Source organism: Thermobia domestica, chromosome 7, assembly GCF_964235325.1.
Source record: "Thermobia domestica chromosome 7, izTheDome1.hap1.1, whole genome shotgun sequence".
NCBI classification, from domain to species: Eukaryota; Metazoa; Arthropoda; class Insecta; order Zygentoma; family Lepismatidae; genus Thermobia; species Thermobia domestica.
This window is the reverse complement of record NC_137460.1, coordinates 250,061,383-250,079,974: the sequence shown is the minus strand read 5'-3', so window position 1 is coordinate 250,079,974 and position 18,592 is coordinate 250,061,383. Positions and strand designations below refer to the sequence as shown.

The window sequence follows — 18,592 nt, the reverse complement described above, 5'->3', positions numbered from 1 at the left end:
TATAAGTAAGTTTAAACCTACAATAAATTTTTATAAAGTAATGATTGTATGTAGTACTGAGCATCATTACTGCCATTGAAGACGTTGACTGGTACCGTCAGGCTCAAAATTGTTTTTAACTAATTATTGAGTATTTCATGATTTTTAAATTCTAGAATTTCGCGACACATCCTATGGTAGTAGTTCTCAAACTTTCCGATAACGCGGACCCCCTTGTAATGCTAACTGAAATGTCACATGATAAATTATATATTAGAATTACTACTGACAAGAAAAAGACCGAGAAAAATTATGCAATAAGTAATTTATTCTAAAGATACATGATTGTTTCCTAATGAACGAAATTTCAATTGAAAATACAGTAACTTTCAAGGCTGAATTTTTTAAACGAAGTCAACTTGATGAACAATGTTCTCAAACATAGGGTCACTAACGTCAGGAATGAAATTCTTTGTGTTTTTCCATAATTGCATTGAAATCTGGAATAAGTTTTGTTATCATCAATCTTAGGTACTATTCCACATTAAGATTATTTTGCTTTAAGGTTTTAACACTACAACGAGCAGAAAAGGTATACTCATATAAGTAAGTGGTAGGGAAAGGCATCAAATGTTGCGATGCCTTTTTACACAACTCTTCATATTCACAGCGCGCACACAACCAAAATCTACAAAGTTTCTTTTCTTTGAAAACGTTTTACCATGAAGTATCGCAGGACAGTTCCATAGTTCATATAGCTGTTCTTGTTCTGTATTAGACAGATTCATACGTTGTATGTCATGGATTTCTACATTAGTGAAAGGATTTTCAATCCAACCATTACCAGGTTGTGGGACAGGAAAATATTCTCGAAAACTTGCAGCTAATGCTTTCAAGTGTCATACAGGTATTTTGTGTATTTTAACAGAGAGTTTTTCACCTGAAGAATCAGTAAAATCCTTGAGCACTGGAAATGATGAATAGTTATTGTTTTGTACTCGTACTGTCCACAGCTGCAGTTTCTTAATCGTAAAAATACTTCTTGTATAACAGCTGAGAGTTCCATTTTACTATAAGACAGTTCAATTTTTAGGCGTCGCGGACCCTCTGGCTAAGTCCTGCGGACTCCACTTTGAGAAGCACTGGTCTACGCGACACACCAGTTGAAAACCGCTGATTTAGCACGTGACCGTCAGCTTCTAATAGCAAGTGTGTATTGTTAGAAGAAACGAGGAGACAAAAATTGCTCATTGTTTTCCGATGTCTTTATATTTAAATGCTGCTTTGTTTTCTTTCCTCCATTTTTTCCGGAAATTCTAAATGTAGTTTTTGCATTACTTGGTCAAAACTATTTAGAAATGCTACACGAGATGTTTATCACCGAAATGAACCTACAATCTATATACAAATTAGCAAGGACATGATAACAAGCGATAAAAGCGAGAGAAAATTAAAGAATATGGGATTTAAAAGATGTTCAAAATAGATACATGAAAATACGCACCGCAGAACCGTATATTCCAGAGCCCACCCTAATAGAAGTAGAAACCACTACAAAGAAATTAAAGAAACACAAATCTCCGGGTGTAGATGAAATTCCGGCTAAGTTAATTTTAGCTGGAGGCGAAAAATTGTGGAACAAGATACATAAACTCATTCTCCTTATCTGGAACAAGGAAGAATTGCCACAAGAGTGGAAAGAATCAATCATTGTTCCAATTCACAAGAAAGGCGACAAAACTGACTGTAATAATTATCGAGGCACCTCTCTTCTGTCAACATCCTATACAATCGTTTCAAATATTCTATTAGCAAGATTGACCCCATACGCAGATGAAATTATTGGAGATTATCAGTGCGCATTTAGACGAAATCGATCAACTATCGACCAAATATTTACCATTCGCCAAATACTCGAAAAAAAAAAAAGTGGGAATACAATACCCCGGTACATCAACTTTAGAAAGGCGTACGACTCGGTTAGGAGAGAAACATTATACGACGTTCTTACAGAACTTGGAATACCGAGAAAGCTAATTAGATTAATTAAGATATTTTTAAATGAATCCCAAAGTAAAGTCCGGGTAGGAAAATTTTTGTCCACGAGCTTTCACGTCGAAAATGGCCTGAAACAAGGAGATGCGTTGTCGCCATTATTATTTAACTTTGTTCTGGAATACGCTATAAGGAAAATCAAACATAGCAACCAGGGCCTACAGTTGAACGGTATTCACGAGGTTATGGTATATGCTGATGATGTAAGTTTAATAGGGGATGATAGGAGAACAACAGAAAGAAATGCAGAGATCTTATTAAACGCTTGCAGGGACATGGGTTTAGAAGTAAATGCAGAGAAAACTAAATACATGGAAGTGCGTCGGGATCGTAATACAGCAAATTATCGATGCGTTAAAATATTAAATAATAGTTTTGATAAAGTGGATAGTTTCAAATATCTAGGATCAATATTAACATACGAAAATTATATTCACGAAGAAATTAAATGTCGACTAAAAGCAGGGAGTTCGTGTTATTATTCGGTTCAAAATCTCTTGTCGTCGCGAATTCTGTCGAGGAATTTGAAGCTTAAAATATACAAAACGATAATCATGCCTGTTGTTCTGTATGGTTGCGAAACATGGTCACTTACTTTGAGGGAAGAACATAGACTGAAAGTATTTGAGAACAAGATCCTGAGACAAATATTCGGACCCAAGAGGAACGGGAATGGGGAATGGCGGAAACTTCATAACGAGGAACTATATAAGTTATATGGTTTACCCAACATTGTTATGGTCGTCAAGTCTAGGAGGTTTAGGTGGGCGGGTCATGTAGCTAGAATGGAAGAAAGTAGAAACGCTTTCAAAGTCTTGACTGGAAGACCAATTGGAAAACGACCATTAGGAAGACGTAGGCGCAAATGGAAGGACAATATTAAGATGGATCTCGCAGAGATAGGAAGACAAAGTAGAAACTGGATGCAGTTAGCTAAGGATAGAAGTCAGTGGAGAGCTTTTGAGAAATCGGCATTGAATCCCCGGGTTCCATAGGCCATAGAGTTAGTTAGTCAGATATGGAATTTAAAAGATGCTGAAAATATATACAGCTATTATTTAGAATAAATGCAAATTACATGAATAAATTAATGTGATAAATATTTAATGTAAATATTAATTAATATTACGTTTTTCTTTGGTATTGTGATTTAAGAATAGACATTATTCATTTTTAGTATTACTATCAGTATCAAAAGCACTATTCCTGCAGTAACAGTAGCACAAATGATTTGTTTTAACATTGAAATGTATATTTCTTGTGTTTTTACTAACCGGGAGCATGGGGATTAGTACACATAGAAGTACTGTGCTCTTCTACTTCTCTTTTTATCACAACCTAATTTTCATTCCCTACTCACTAGTCTTTCACCATTGCAATCAGTGATTCATCATTTAAAGGCAGAGAAAAGCAACCGCATAAGCATTACAACGAGCTTCCCTTGGCTAGACTATCTTTGGCGGGTGACACGGTTTCGATATCTGGTAATTTAGGTTCACATCTCATATAGCTTTGGAGCTGAAAAGGCACATTAAAGGAAATAACTTAATGCAGTGAAGTTTACAGCTTTATGTTCGGTTGGTAACACTGTTAACCGAACGGTATTGCGGAGTATGTCAAACAATGTTTTGTTGCTGTTTTCATGTTACAAAAAATTTCATTGTGTTTCATGTTGTTGTTTAAAAGTTACAAGGGCATATCAGTGTGAATCGTCCACCCTCGATATAGTATACAGCTGGGGAGGATCTAGGATATGATCAAGGGATGGACTAAACCATAGTTTGCCGCTTTATTCAGTGTAAAGAAAGTAGGATTGAAGCCCATTTTATCCAGTGTAAACCTGAGCTTCAAGCGGGGTAGAGGCTATAGCCCCTATATCCCTCCCCTTGGATCCTCGCCTGTATATATATAGTTGTTTATTTGTGATCAAGAAATTATGCAACGAATAGTTGGTTGTTAGAAAGTCCTAAGACCTATATCTAATCATACATATGCATTCATTGGTATTCGAAAAGTGAAAAATGCTCACTGAACCGCCCATGTCGCCCACAGACTACAGAGCACTGTTTTACAAGTCAGAATAAAACTAAAAAATAAATAAATAATTGTATACCTTTCGGGCTGTCTTCTGGAGACGCGAATAGCTGTATGTGGCAACATCGCAAATAGAGAACCACAGAGAAGAACTATCAATCCATCAAATAGTTACATTGATTCCTTCCAGATGGTGATTAAAGTCAATCGACGTTGACACTAGCACCACCTAATAATGTAACAGTCGATGTAACTACTTGATAGATCCGTAGAACAGTGCTAATGGTTCCAAGTTAATCTACGACGTTGCCACATAGTGAAATTTTTGATTCCGTATAGTGGCTGAAGGAGGCCCCGGAGGGTATCCGTTGTATAGTATTTTCACTATTTTGACCTGTAGAATAGCGCTATATTGTCCGTAGGTGTTATTTTAGAACAACCGATATATATATATAGTATATAGGGTGAGTCAAAAGTCCTTGGACACCTGCATAAGTTTGAAAATCGACGGGAAAAGTAAAAAGTGATGATGGGAACAGAGGTTTGATGAGGGGCCGCAACTTTTGGAGTGTATGTCATTCATGGCCGCCATCTTGAAATCCGCCATTTTGGATTCAAGTCAGTTTTTTTAAATGGGAAGGGGGTGTATGGCTCATCAAATAACACTAGGTTGAGCTCAGGAATTTAGTGGTGTAATTTGTTTGTTTGTTTGTTTTTTCTATCTTGTACAGTTTAGAAGTTATTAATGTTCAAAGGTGGGAAATGACCTTGATACTGAATGCTACAACACATGTTCTACGTGTTGTCCATCCCGTGCAATGCACAACTGTAGTCGCCGCAACCACTCTGACTGCACACGGGGGAGAATGTCTCTGACATTTGGTCACAGGCTTGTTGGATGCGTTCCTCCAGGTGTCTCAAATCACGGATTGTCTCAGCATACACTATCTGCTTAAGATGTCCCCATAGATAAAAATCAAGAGGCGTTAAGTCAGGGGATCTGGGCGGCCACTCCGCGGGACCACGGCGACCAATCCACTTCCTTGGCACTTGTTCATCAAACCATTCACGGACACCAAGTCCATAGTGTGGAGGGGCTCAATCGTGCTGAAAATAAGGTGGGAAAATGCCGTCAGCGTTCAGTGTGGCAGGGAACACAAGGTCCTGCAGCAGCATCAGATACTGTGGTGCAGTTAAGATATTATAAATGAAAAATGGCCCAATGATGCGGGTGTCCCATATGCCACACCACACTATCACCTTCGCTGGACTATGTTCTCGACTCGGGTCAACCCAGTTCGGATTTGCGTCACACCAGTATCGACAATTATGTCGATTAACCTCCCCGTTCAAAGTGAAATACGCCTCGTCGCTGAACAGTATGCCCTTGGCAAACGCAGGATCCAGTTCGTGTTGTTCAGTAGCCCACATGCAGAACTCCAACCGGCGATCAGAGTCATCCTCGTTCAGTTTATGTTGCATGTGCAGCTTGTAAGGATGCCACTGATTGGCGTGCAATATCCGGACAACGGAGGACTAGCTTATTGTACATGCTAGGGACACACGATGGGTACTTCGTTTAGGACTTTTCACAAACGACGCAACAACCGCCGTTGCAGTTTCCTCATTGGTGGTAGTCTTCGGTCGCCCACTACGTGCCCTATCTTGAACAGAGCCCGTCGCGGATTTTGGTGATCACGTGAACCACCGTGCTGTGCGATACCGGTTCTCTGTCTGGGTGCCGTCTGTTGTAGTCAGCTGCTATTGTTCGGTAGCTGCGTTCCCCTGATATAAGGATGATTTCGATCTTCCGTTCACGTGTCAGACCCAGTTTAGATCACTTGGAATAAAGAGAGAACTGGGTCAATATCAAGGTAATTTCCCACCTTTGAATATTAATAACTTCTAAACTGTACAAGATAGGAATAAACAAATTACACCACTAAATTCCTGAGCTCAAGCTAGTGTTATTTGATGTGTCATACACCCCCTTCCTATTTTAAAAAAAATGACGAATCCAAAATGGCGGATTTCAAGATGGCGGCCATGAATGACATACACTCCAAAAGTTGCGGCCCCTCATCAAACCTCTGTTCCCATCATCACTTTTTGCTTTTCCCGTCGATTTTCAAAGTTATGCAGGTGTCCAAGGACTTTTGACTCAGTCTGTATATATATAAACTTCATCCATCTTCACTCTGGAATTATTACTTAAATAATTAATACTTTTCTGAACAGAGTATATACTTATTTACTTATTAAAATAGAGTATATACTTACTTATTAAAATAAGTCGTAACAGTTTCAATAACTTAACGTTATCTTCATCAGACGTTAATTAGCAGAAGTATCTTCATAACATTAATATTGTTGTATAATTTCAGTTGTTTCATTTTGTAAATTTTAAATTTTTAATATGTAACGATCAGGTATTGTTATAATTTACTGGGTACAGAGAAATGTGAAAATAATAATAATCATTAAAAAAGCAGTTATAATAAAAATTTAAAATTAAACAGTAAGTTACAACAATATGACGTTAGTGCCATGGAAGCAAGGAAAGGCGTTAATTTGGGATTTCACTTCCTCAGACACTTATGCCCCCTTCAATCTTTAATTTTCATCAACAAAAGCAGAATTTATCGCAGCACGAAGAGCAAAAGAAGAAAAAAAATATCAATCTCCTGGATAGGTATTGGTTTGTTGCAATAGCAATTGAATCTAGTGGATCTTGGGACCAGGAAGGCACTAAATTTATTAACGAAATCGACGAACGTATATCCTTTAAATCAAGAGACATTCAAGCTAAATCTTTTCTAATTCAACGCATTAACATGGCCATACAACAAGGGAACGTAGCTGCTATTATGGGTACGCTACCCACCGGTAAAGAACTAGAAGAGATTTTTCTGTTACAATTTCTTATGCTGAATTTATGTTTTCTTATGATACCAACTAGAATTTAATATAACATTGATTTTGAATTAGTTATTGGAATGTTTCCAGAATATAAATCTATAAATGTTAAAATAGGTAGATAAAGATTATATTTAATAATATTTTTTAAAAAATCACCTGATAACAATCGTGACTTTGTTCTCCGTCCGTACTTTTAATAAATATTCCTAATCAGACTTATACTAGTCCCTCCCCACCTCCGCCTGCCAAGAAATCCTTAATGGGTAGATTATTTATTTGTTACATATCAAAAAATTTATAAGATAAAATAATAAAATTATACAACAATATTAATTTATTGAAATTATTACGACTTACTTTAATTAATAAATTTATGCTCTGGTCAGAAGTATTAATTATTTAAATAAAGATATTAATACTTCTGTCCAGAGCATAAATTTATTTATTAATTAAAATAAGTCGTAACAGTTTCAATAACGTAGCATTATCTTCATCATTAACTAGCAGAAGTATCTTCATAACATTAAATTAATATTGTATAATTCCATTGTTATATATATATATATATATATATATATATATATATAATAGTATAAATATAGTCTTTCATTCCTGAATAAAGCCCACTGGGATATATTTAAACCGAAGTACAACCACTTTTTTTTTTTTTTTTTTTTCGTTCCCTACGTAAAGAGCGTATTACAGACAACTGACAGAGAGTCGATTTCAACTTGGACACAAGTACTTATTGTTTCTGGAACGTCGTTTTAGGCTGTCCGTCGTATAGCACTGTTGAATATGTCCGTCGTGTTGAGGAATTACACATCTGACTCTAGTGTCATAACCACGCATGCTAACTTCGTCAGACTTGTTCTACAACTTTCCATTTCTCATGTAGTTTATGAGGAATAACTTTGTGTTTTTTCTTCCTCTTTTTCCAACAGAAGCTTACTATCAAGCTTCAAATTAGCACTTATTGACTGTTAACTCTTCAACACGTGAAATGTAAGGCCGTAACGAAGATTAAAATTTCCTGTTGCTTTTTTCCCCTTCTCTTGTATCATGGAAAAAAATCGCACATATTGTCTTATCTGATTATTTCACTCGAAGCCAGGTTCTAACTTACTACGTAATGTAGCTACACTGAGCCAATAGAACAGGAGTAGAAGTAGTCATTTTGTTCCCCGATGGTTCATAGAGGGTATTTGAAAACTAAAAATTATTGGGTTGGAGTGAAGGAATAAATTTAGGCTTAGGTGTTAGAACCCATGGACCTAGGGTTCTCCGTATACAAGAATCGATTACTCGTGACTTTGTTCTCCGTCCGTACTTTTAATAAATATTCCTAATCAGACTTATACTAGTCCCTCCCCACCTCCGCCTGCCAAGAAATCCTTAATGGGTAGATTATATATTGTGATCCGAACATTGGAACGGTACAGCCACAAGAAAACTATATACTTGCTCTCCTTATGTTCTGATCTCAATAATTTCGAAACAAATACATCAATTAGGTTACATTCTATGCCCAAAAAAAAAAAAAAAAAAAAAATGTATGGTTTATCTGCTGGTTTAGAAATTATTAACAACCAAACATGAAGATAGAAGACCCCCAGAAAAATGTATACGCTCTTTGTCATGTATAAGGATACTGGCATTGACAATTGTTCTGAAATTTAAGTATGTTGTAGTATGGTTTTTCGCCCAACAGATGTCGGCATTGTTTTCAGTTAAAATGTTGGCCGTTGCTTGGGAAGCTCGATAACCTTCGCCAGAAGATTACAGATTCATGTGCGTCGGTCTCCATTGATACATTGACTGCTGTAGCTGCATCGACCACTCGTCGTTCCATGTGCCTCAGACTTGTCAACAATGGTTTGATTGTTAGGTGGGTTGGTGGTTCGCTATACTAAACTCCCCTCTTCACTGAAGTTGCACTTTGATGGCATTCCCAAACCTGATAAAACACTTCAAAACGTACAGACGCTGCTCAAACGTCAAGCGTGCTCCTGCAGTTTTCTTATCTCACTAACCGACATGTATTAAACGAAAAACCGTATTGCAATATAATTTTTTTAGAAACCATACTACAACATACTTAATTTTCAGAGCAATTGTCAATGACAGTATTCCGATACAGGATAACAAAGACTGTATACATTTTTCAGGCGAATTCTATTTGACGACTGCAGAAGTTACAATTACAGAGAATAACAAGGTAAGTAAGACTGTTTACGAATTTTGCATCTCTATTTGCAAAATGCAGTGAACTTTTATCGTGTTTAAAAAGTAGTGTTAATCTAGATGGGAAAGACAAAGAAAATAAGCTAACTCTTATTATCCTGTTGTTTTTCTGTTCCATTGATTGGTTTCAACATAGTAGTTTTTCCCGTTGTAGTTGGTTCCTGGACCTCCCTTTGTGTTCGGAGCTTTGTTGGTGATTTGTGCACTTCTAGTGGCAGTATTTATCCCCGATGGGACGTCGATAGGAAACAACTTGAGAACAACATCAAGAAGACAATCAGGTAAGCAGCAGTTGTCATAGTTTGTTCATGTCATATTATTATTTGGTACGTTACTATCATACTCTTAGAGACACTGTTTCAGAAGAAAGAGCACGTACTACAGAAAACTAAGTGGTGCTGAATTAATTATTTGACAGCCTGTGTTCACCTTGGGAGATAAGCCAAATTAAATTACAATTATTGACGAAAGAAGAGGTATCGCAAATAACAAATCATTTTTCTGGTCAAGTTTAATTGTAAATTGCATGTTAGATGGCATGTTTGAATGTGCCTCCATGAGCCTTCATACTCGTATACTTACTTGTAGTGCGGTATGACAGGCTATCAACTCATTTGTCTTGTAATTGTAGATAATCGCTAAATCAGGCCTCCATAACTTAGCCTCTGCAACATGTATTGCTTGAACACTGACGAATTTTTTTACTTTGACAAGATAGATTCGCCAGCGTTGAATCATCCATACTAGTTCAGTTTAATTGGTACACAAGTCACTCAAACTTTTGACCCATATTTCCTTCTGAGTGTTGCATATGGGGTTGGCTGGAGTGCGAAATGTATGGTACAAAAATAAGGAAGATAAAGTGTTTGGCTGCTCACATATAGAAATATGAGTCGCAGCTACGAACCCAGAAGCCTATCTGGTGTTAAGCGTATTTGGTTGAATGACGCCTCACTTTAGCATTAAGCATGATTTCTTTACTTGTTCTTCGTCTGCAGCTGATGTGGCTTTATCACCCAAATGGACCGTTCACACAGAATTTTTACTCTATATCATCCAGCCTAGCGTCTAATAACACACTCGCTCTTCCTCCTGAAACACCTGAGATCGGCATATTAAAGCCAACAGAATAAAATTTCTGCAATAATTACTTATTTTATTACTATAATTTCTAATATACGTGAGTTAAACAACGCTTCGCTTAGAAGATAGGATCATGAAAGATATCTGCGAACAATTAAAATAATTATATAATCAAAATATGTAACAAGAGGCATCCGTCATCCCTTTATAGAATTACAGGGGGATCTCGTGTCTTACTTAGTTATCAATAGATTTCCCTGGAAAATTGAAAACTTAGACTTTTCATATTCTATTATATTCATTAATTCCTGAATTCATAAGTTCAACATTTCCAGTATTTTCCGCTAAATTTCCTTCTGTTGCTGCTGTATTTCATATCTAACTGCTTGTATTCGTTCTTTGCCCAAAAGTATAATATTAACGGGAAACTTACTTTTAACTCGGAAAACTGGCAGACGTTAGTTCTAAAAACACATGAGTGAAAGTTGCTCCTTGAATGAGTTTCCCCGAAGTTGAAGCACAGATAAAATCGTTTTCCCAAAGACTAAATTCGCCTATTCCACACACACACACACACACATATATATAAAATAGTGTGCTAAAACATTACCCTCAAAACTCTACAAACAATTCATTCGAAGTAAAATATTACCCTTAAAACCTCTACGAAAACAATTCATTCGAAGTAAAATATTACCCTTAAAAACTACGAAAACAATGTATTCGAAGTAAAACATTACTCTTAAAACCTCTATGAAAACAATTCATTCAAAGTAAAACATTAGCCTTAAAAAAAACTACGAAAACTATTCATTCGAAGTAAAACATTAGCCTTATAAAACTCTATTAAACAATTCATTCGAAGTAAAACGTTACCCTTAAAAAACTATTTGAAAACAATTCATTCGAAGTAAAACATTAACCTTAAAAAAACTACAAAAACAATTCATTCGAAGTAAAATATTATCCTTAAAAACTGTACGAAAACAATTCATTCGAAGTAAAACATTAGCCTTAAAACCTCTATGAAAAAAATTCATTCAAAGTGAAACATTAGTCTTAAAAAACTACGAAAACAATTCATTCGAAGTAAAACATTATCCTTAAAAAAACTCTACGAAAACAATTCATTGGAAGTAAAACATTAGCCTTAAAACCTCTATGAAAATAATTCATTCTAAGTAAAACATTAGCCTTAAAAAACTCTATTGAAACAATTCATTCGAAGTAAAACATTAGCCTTAAAAACTCTATTAAAACAATTCATTCGAAGTAAATCATTAGCCTTAAAACCTCTATGAAAAAAAAAATCATTCAAAGTGAAATATTAGTCTTAAAAAACTACGAAAACAATTCATTCGAAGTAAAACATTCGCCTTAAAAAACTCTATTGAAACAATTCATTCGAAGTAAAACATTATCCTTTAAAAAAACTACGAAAACAATTCATTCGAAGTAAAACATTACCCTTAAAACATCTATGAAAACAATTCATTCGAAGTAAAACATTAGCCTTTATTAAAACAATTCATTCGAAGTAAAACGTTACCTCTAAAAAACTATCTGAAAACAATTCATTCGAAGTAAAACATTACCCTTAAAAAAACTACAAAAACAATTCATTCGAAGTAAAACATTAGCCTTAAAACCTCTATAAAAAAATTCATTCGAAGTGAAACATTAGTCTTAAAAAACTACGAAAACAATTCATTCGAAGTAAAACATTAGCCTTATAAAACTACGAAAACAATTCATTCGAAGTAAAACATTAGCCTTATAAAACTACGAAAACAATTCATTCGAAGTAAAACATTAGCCTTATAAAACTACGAAAACAATTCATTCAAAGTAAAACATTAGCCTTAAAAAACTCTATTAAAACAATTCATTCGAAGTAAAACATTAGCCTTAAAAAACACTACGAAAACAATTCATTCGAAGTAAAACATTAGCATTAAAAAACTCTATTAAAACAATTCATTCGAAGTAAAACATTAGTCTTAAAAAACTCTATTAAAACAATTCATTCGAAGTAAAACATTAGCCTTATAAAACTACGAAAACAATTCATTCGAAGTAAAACATTGGTCTTAAAAAACTACGAAAACAATTCATTCGAAGTAAAACATTAGCATTAAAAAACTCTTATTAAAACAATTCATTCGAAGTAAAACATTAGCGTTAAAAAACTCTATTAAAACCATTCATTCGAAGTAAAACATTAGCCTTATAAAACTACGAAAACAATTCATTCGAAGTAAAACATTAGCCTTAAAACCTCTATGAAAAAAATTCATTCCAAGTGAAACATTAGTCTTAAAAAACTACGAAAACAATTCATTCGAAGTAAAACATTAGCCTTAAAAAACTCTATTGAAACAATTCATTCGAAGTAAAACATTATCCTTAAAAAACTATTAAAACAATTCATTCGAAGTAAAACATTAGCCTTAAAAAAACTCTACGAAAACAATTCATTGGAAGTAAAACATTACCCTTAAAACCTCTATGAAAATAATTCATTCGAAGTAAAACGTTAGCCTTAAAAAACTCTATTGAAACAATTCATTCGAAGTAAAACATTATCCTTAAAAAAAACTCTACGAAAACAATTCATTCGAAGTAAAACATTACCCTTAAAACCTCTATGAAAACAATTCATTCGAAGTAAAACATTACCCTTAAAAAAACTACAAAAACAATTCATTCGAAGTAAAACATTAGCCTTAAAACCTCTATGAAAAAAATTCATTCAAAGTGAAACATTAGTCTTAAAAAACTACGAAAACAATTCATTCGAAGTAAAACATTAGCCTTATAAAACTACGAAAACAATTCATTCGAAGTAAAACATTAGCCTTATAAAACTACGAAAACAATTCATTCAAAGTAAAACATTAGCCTTAAAAAACTATTAAAACAATTCATTCGAAGTAAAACATTAGCCTTAAAAAACACTACAAAAACAATTCATTCGAAGTAAAACATTAGCCTTAAAAAACTCTATTAAAACAATTCATTCGAAGTAAAACATTAGCCTTAAAAAACACTACAAAAACAATTCATTCGAAGTAAAACATTAGCCTTAAAAACTCTATTAAAACAATTCATTCGAAGTAAATCATTAGCCTTAAAACCTCTATGAAAAAAAAAATCATTCAAAGTGAAATATTAGTCTTAAAAAACTACGAAAACAATTCATTCGAAGTAAAACATTCGCCTTAAAAAACTCTATTGAAACAATTCATTCGAAGTAAAACATTATCCTTTAAAAAAACTACGAAAACAATTCATTCGAAGTAAAACATTACCCTTAAAACATCTATGAAAACAATTCATTCGAAGTAAAACATTAGCCTTATAAAACTCTATTAAAACAATTCATTCGAAGTAAAACGTTACCTCTAAAAAACTATCTGAAAACAATTCATTCGAAGTAAAACATTACCCTTAAAAAAACTACAAAAACAATTCATTCGAAGTAAAACATTAGCCTTAAAACCTCTATAAAAAAATTCATTCGAAGTGAAACATTAGTCTTAAAAAACTACGAAAACAATTCATTCGAAGTAAAACATTAGCCTTATAAAACTACGAAAACAATTCATTCGAAGTAAAACATTAGCCTTATAAAACTACGAAAACAATTCATTCGAAGTAAAACATTAGCCTTATAAAACTACGAAAACAATTCATTCAAAGTAAAACATTAGCCTTAAAAAACTCTATTAAAACAATTCATTCGAAGTAAAACATTAGCCTTAAAAAACACTACGAAAACAATTCATTCGAAGTAAAACATTAGCATTAAAAAACTCTATTAAAACAATTCATTCGAAGTAAAACATTAGTCTTAAAAAACTCTATTAAAACAATTCATTCGAAGTAAAACATTAGCCTTATAAAACTACGAAAACAATTCATTCGAAGTAAAACATTGGTCTTAAAAAACTACGAAAACAATTCATTCGAAGTAAAACATTAGCATTAAAAAACTTATTAAAACAATTCATTCGAAGTAAAACATTAGCGTTAAAAAACTCTATTAAAACCATTCATTCGAAGTAAAACATTAGCCTTATAAAACTACGAAAACAATTCATTCGAAGTAAAACATTAGCCTTAAAACCTCTATGAAAAAAATTCATTCAAAGTGAAACATTAGTCTTAAAAAACTACGAAAACAATTCATTCGAAGTAAAACATTAGCCTTAAAAAACTCTATTGAAACAATTCATTCGAAGTAAAACATTATCCTTAAAAAACTATTAAAACAATTCATTCGAAGTAAAACATTAGCCTTAAAAAAACTCTACGAAAACAATTCATTGGAAGTAAAACATTACCCTTAAAACCTCTATGAAAATAATTCATTCGAAGTAAAACGTTAGCCTTAAAAAACTCTATTGAAACAATTCATTCGAAGTAAAACATTATCCTTAAAAAAAACTCTACGAAAACAATTCATTCGAAGTAAAACATTACCCTTAAAACCTCTATGAAAACAATTCATTCGAAGTAAAACATTACCCTTAAAAAAACTACAAAAACAATTCATTCGAAGTAAAACATTAGCCTTAAAACCTCTATGAAAAAAATTCATTCAAAGTGAAACATTAGTCTTAAAAAACTACGAAAACAATTCATTCGAAGTAAAACATTAGCCTTATAAAACTACGAAAACAATTCATTCGAAGTAAAACATTAGCCTTAAAAAACTCTATTAAAACAATTCATTCGAAGTAAAACATTAGCCTTAAAAAACACTACAAAAACAATTCATTCGAAGTAAAACATTAGCCTTAAAAAACTCTATTAAAACAATTCATTCGAAGTAAAGTATTATCCTTAAAAACTGTACGAAAATAATTCATTCGAAATAAAGCATTAGCCTTTAAAAACTACGAAAACAATTCATTCGAAGTAAAACATCAGCCCTTATAAAACTCTATTAAAACAATTCACTCAAAGTAAAACATTAGCCTTAAAAAAACTCTACGAAAACAATTCATTCGAAGTAAAACATTACCCATAAAAAACTCTGAAAACAATTCATTCGATATGAAACATTACCCTTAAAAAACTTTATTAAAAATTCATTCCACTCAGCCTAATAACTCTATGAACAATTCGTTCGAACTAGAAACCCATTGTGTCTATCGATTTGCCCTTTGTCTTTTCTATGGAGTGATCGATTATCCTTGATTATTGAACTTCCCATATTCTTTTTCTTCAGAATGTAATATTTAAATGCTTTTTCGTACTGTAATGGAAAAAAAAAGGTGCAAATGTACTGTTATTTCTTCAATAAAGTTTAAAAAAGCCCGACCTTTCTGAAACTTTTAAAAAAAGGAAACTTTTTTTCAAGCCCTTTCATCATCGCTTTCTTGTATCCCAAAATGGTTTATTTATGATTTCATCCCATTTCATGATACGCAATAATTAATCGAAAGAATGAAACTTAAAGAAAGAACAAAAACTCCTATTTCCAACACAATTTGTTCCATCTTCTTTCTCGGTTTTTCATTCGTCAAAACTGTAGGTAGTCAGCTTTCCGGATTGTTTTTTCGTGAAATCACTGTACGAAAAGGCGATGGAAAACGAAGTATTTGAAATGTGAATATGTTAAAGAATGGAGAATACTGCGTAGATGGAACGAGAAAACACTGTGGGAATGAAGAAAAGATAGAATATTGAAGACAAAAATTGGCAGACAAACTGACAAAAAGATAGAAAAGTAATTGTATAGTGACTGATAAAGCAGTTTGTTTTGGGAAACAATTCTAGCGCCAAGAAAATGTATCCGGAGATCTATTGCGACGAATCTTTTGAATTCGCTAGCAGTGAAGACAAAATGCTTACGACTATAATCATGATAGATGAATGTTTCAGGTCATTACATTCATTCCAAAATTCTTACCGAAACATTTCTCTTGTCCCTAGATCCTGATCGAAGCGTTTTTAACCCTGATGCTTGAGACGTTTTCTGTTCTCTTATTGTGTTGCTTCTCTTCCGAAAGTTGATCCCATGCTTTCGTACATTTTGAACCATATAGTCATAAATTGAATATGAACAAAATCTGGCTTTCATTAGTACCTTTATTCTATAGGCGCAAGATTTTAATTTTTTACGTTATGAACTATTGTATAAACTTTCTAATTCTATGCTAACTAAGGCTGTACTTCCTCCAGGGAAGAGGGTGAACAAGTTATTTGAGGTAAGTAGATGTTCATTGATTCTTCACTTTTATTGCACTTCGCAGCTAAACGAAACTATTAAAACATACGGAATGAATTTGTCTTCAAATTTCTGATCAATACATTGGTATTGACTAGTTGAAATAATTGTTAAAGAGTGTGCAAAAGTATTGGAATGTGTTAGAATATTGAAAAAAAAAATTCGGTGAGCTGTAGAAATTAAAAAGGAAAATGACACAAAAATATTGAAATACGGAGTGCTTTGAGGAAAGTGAAACACATTGAAGGTGGGGATTCATTAAATCAAATAGTACAAAGATGTCAGTGGCTCCGCGTAGCGTAGTCGCTAACGCTCTCGCCTTCGGTGTGAGCGGTCCCGGGTTTGATTCCCGGTGGGGTCACTCGGTCGAAAAAAAGTGTAAAAAGCTTGAATGAGGTTTTTAATTCATTCACACCAGGCAAATGCCGAGGTGGTATCTAACTTGAGGTCCCAGGCGACTTCCTTTCTTTCCCCGGATAGTGTGCTCGCCGAGGAACGTCATCCCTCGTAAGTGATGGGCTAAATGGCTATAGATGCCGAAAGCCCAGAAATCTAAATCTTAAATTCCTACAGAGATGTTGTAATGTAATAAAATGGGTCCAAGTTAATAAAGCTACCAAAGGCGGACACAGCTAATAAGCTATCGGAAACTTACAGCTGTGACAGAATGGATTTCTCAAGCCAATGGTAGTGCTTGGTGTAATGAATCATCTACAAAACTTTGTTCATATGCTTTAAAGCTAAGCTGGATAAGTACAAAAGTTCGCCTAAATTTTTGCGCTACTTTCATGCGTCCTAGCACATACCCGAAAGGGACACGAGAGTTTGTGTGATGACAGAATGTTGACCTCTAGGTACAAACTGGTCGTCTTAATGAACGCAATCGCCAGTCGATCACATTATTGTTGTTATTACTACCAGGGTAACGACATTCACAATATTGCACGCAAATCGAAGAGGTGCATAACGGAACTTCACCTAAAGCCAATTGAACCAATAATCTAAAGGTAGTCTTAGCATGTTTTGAATTATTTTGTTAAGAACACCTTTTTTACTTTCATCAAACTGCTTTCAATAAGTGAGTCCTTAAACACTTATGTTGTTACAGAAGCTGTTCAATATATATATATATATATATCGTATTTTCTAAAAGCATGACATAGCAAAACGACTTAAAATTCAAGTATATAGCATTTAGTTCTCATCTTGTTACTTTTACTTAGCCTAAATCTTTTGATTTTATATTCTTAGTGGTGATTACTAATTTTAGTTTCCCGAACCTAACATTAATCAAAAATTAAGACTTTCCTGAACAAGTAATATTTGTTGAGTATAGTGACCACACGATATTCAGCGTTAGTTGTAGACTAAAGTAATGCCCAGTTCCTTAGCAATTATCGCAGTATTGGGAAAGAAGTTCAATATCTGCTGACGTTACTGATGCAAACTTGGAGCAAAGTGTGGCAAGAGTTGCCCAATTCTCTGGCAAGACTAACCTGTTCGTCGGTGCATATAGCCCTTTAGAAAGGTATCCGGCTTTCCCGATCAAAAATAAAATAATTTAGTTGCAAATTTCCTTCCCTTCTAGCTTTGCATCTTATCCTAATGATCTTTACATTGGTGGTACAGTAAAGCCCGGAACTCGGCCGAATGTGGACCGAAGGATGGCCAAGTTTGTGAAAATGCTGAGTTATAGGGAATGGGATTAAAAAAGAATAAGTACGGGTGTTTCCTCAGAAAATACAGTACTGTACTTGTATGTATTGGTTGCTTGAGAATACAACAGAGAATAAACTGCCCAATTATCCTTAAAGAAAAGGAAAGTACTACTTTATGAAGGCATCGAGCCTTTACTATACATGAAAATGAAAATTAATGAATACACTGTATAGTAATTTACCTGATGACAGACCTCAGAAACATACTTTATGAAGGCATAAAGCTGTCTATAATGAAAATTATCTAGTCGACTTTGCAAAAAGTGTTGGTTTATTATTATTATTATTATTATTATTATTATTATTATTATTATTATTATTA

At 33.8% G+C, this 18,592-nt stretch overlaps 1 protein-coding gene across 3 annotated transcripts in view; it reads left to right on the top strand.

Annotated features, from left to right (window-relative positions):
- Nucleotides 1–18,592, top strand: part of LOC145690800 (solute carrier family 71 member 1) — a 274,003-nt gene that overhangs the window by 240,578 nt on the left and 14,833 nt on the right. For all 3 annotated transcript variants that reach the window (XM_081766094.1, XM_081766092.1, XM_081766093.1), the window contains one exon: nt 9,386–9,512. In XM_081766094.1, the coding sequence (XP_081622220.1) occupies nt 9,386–9,512 (127 nt within the window). The remainder of the gene's footprint in view (nt 1–9,385; nt 9,513–18,592) is intronic.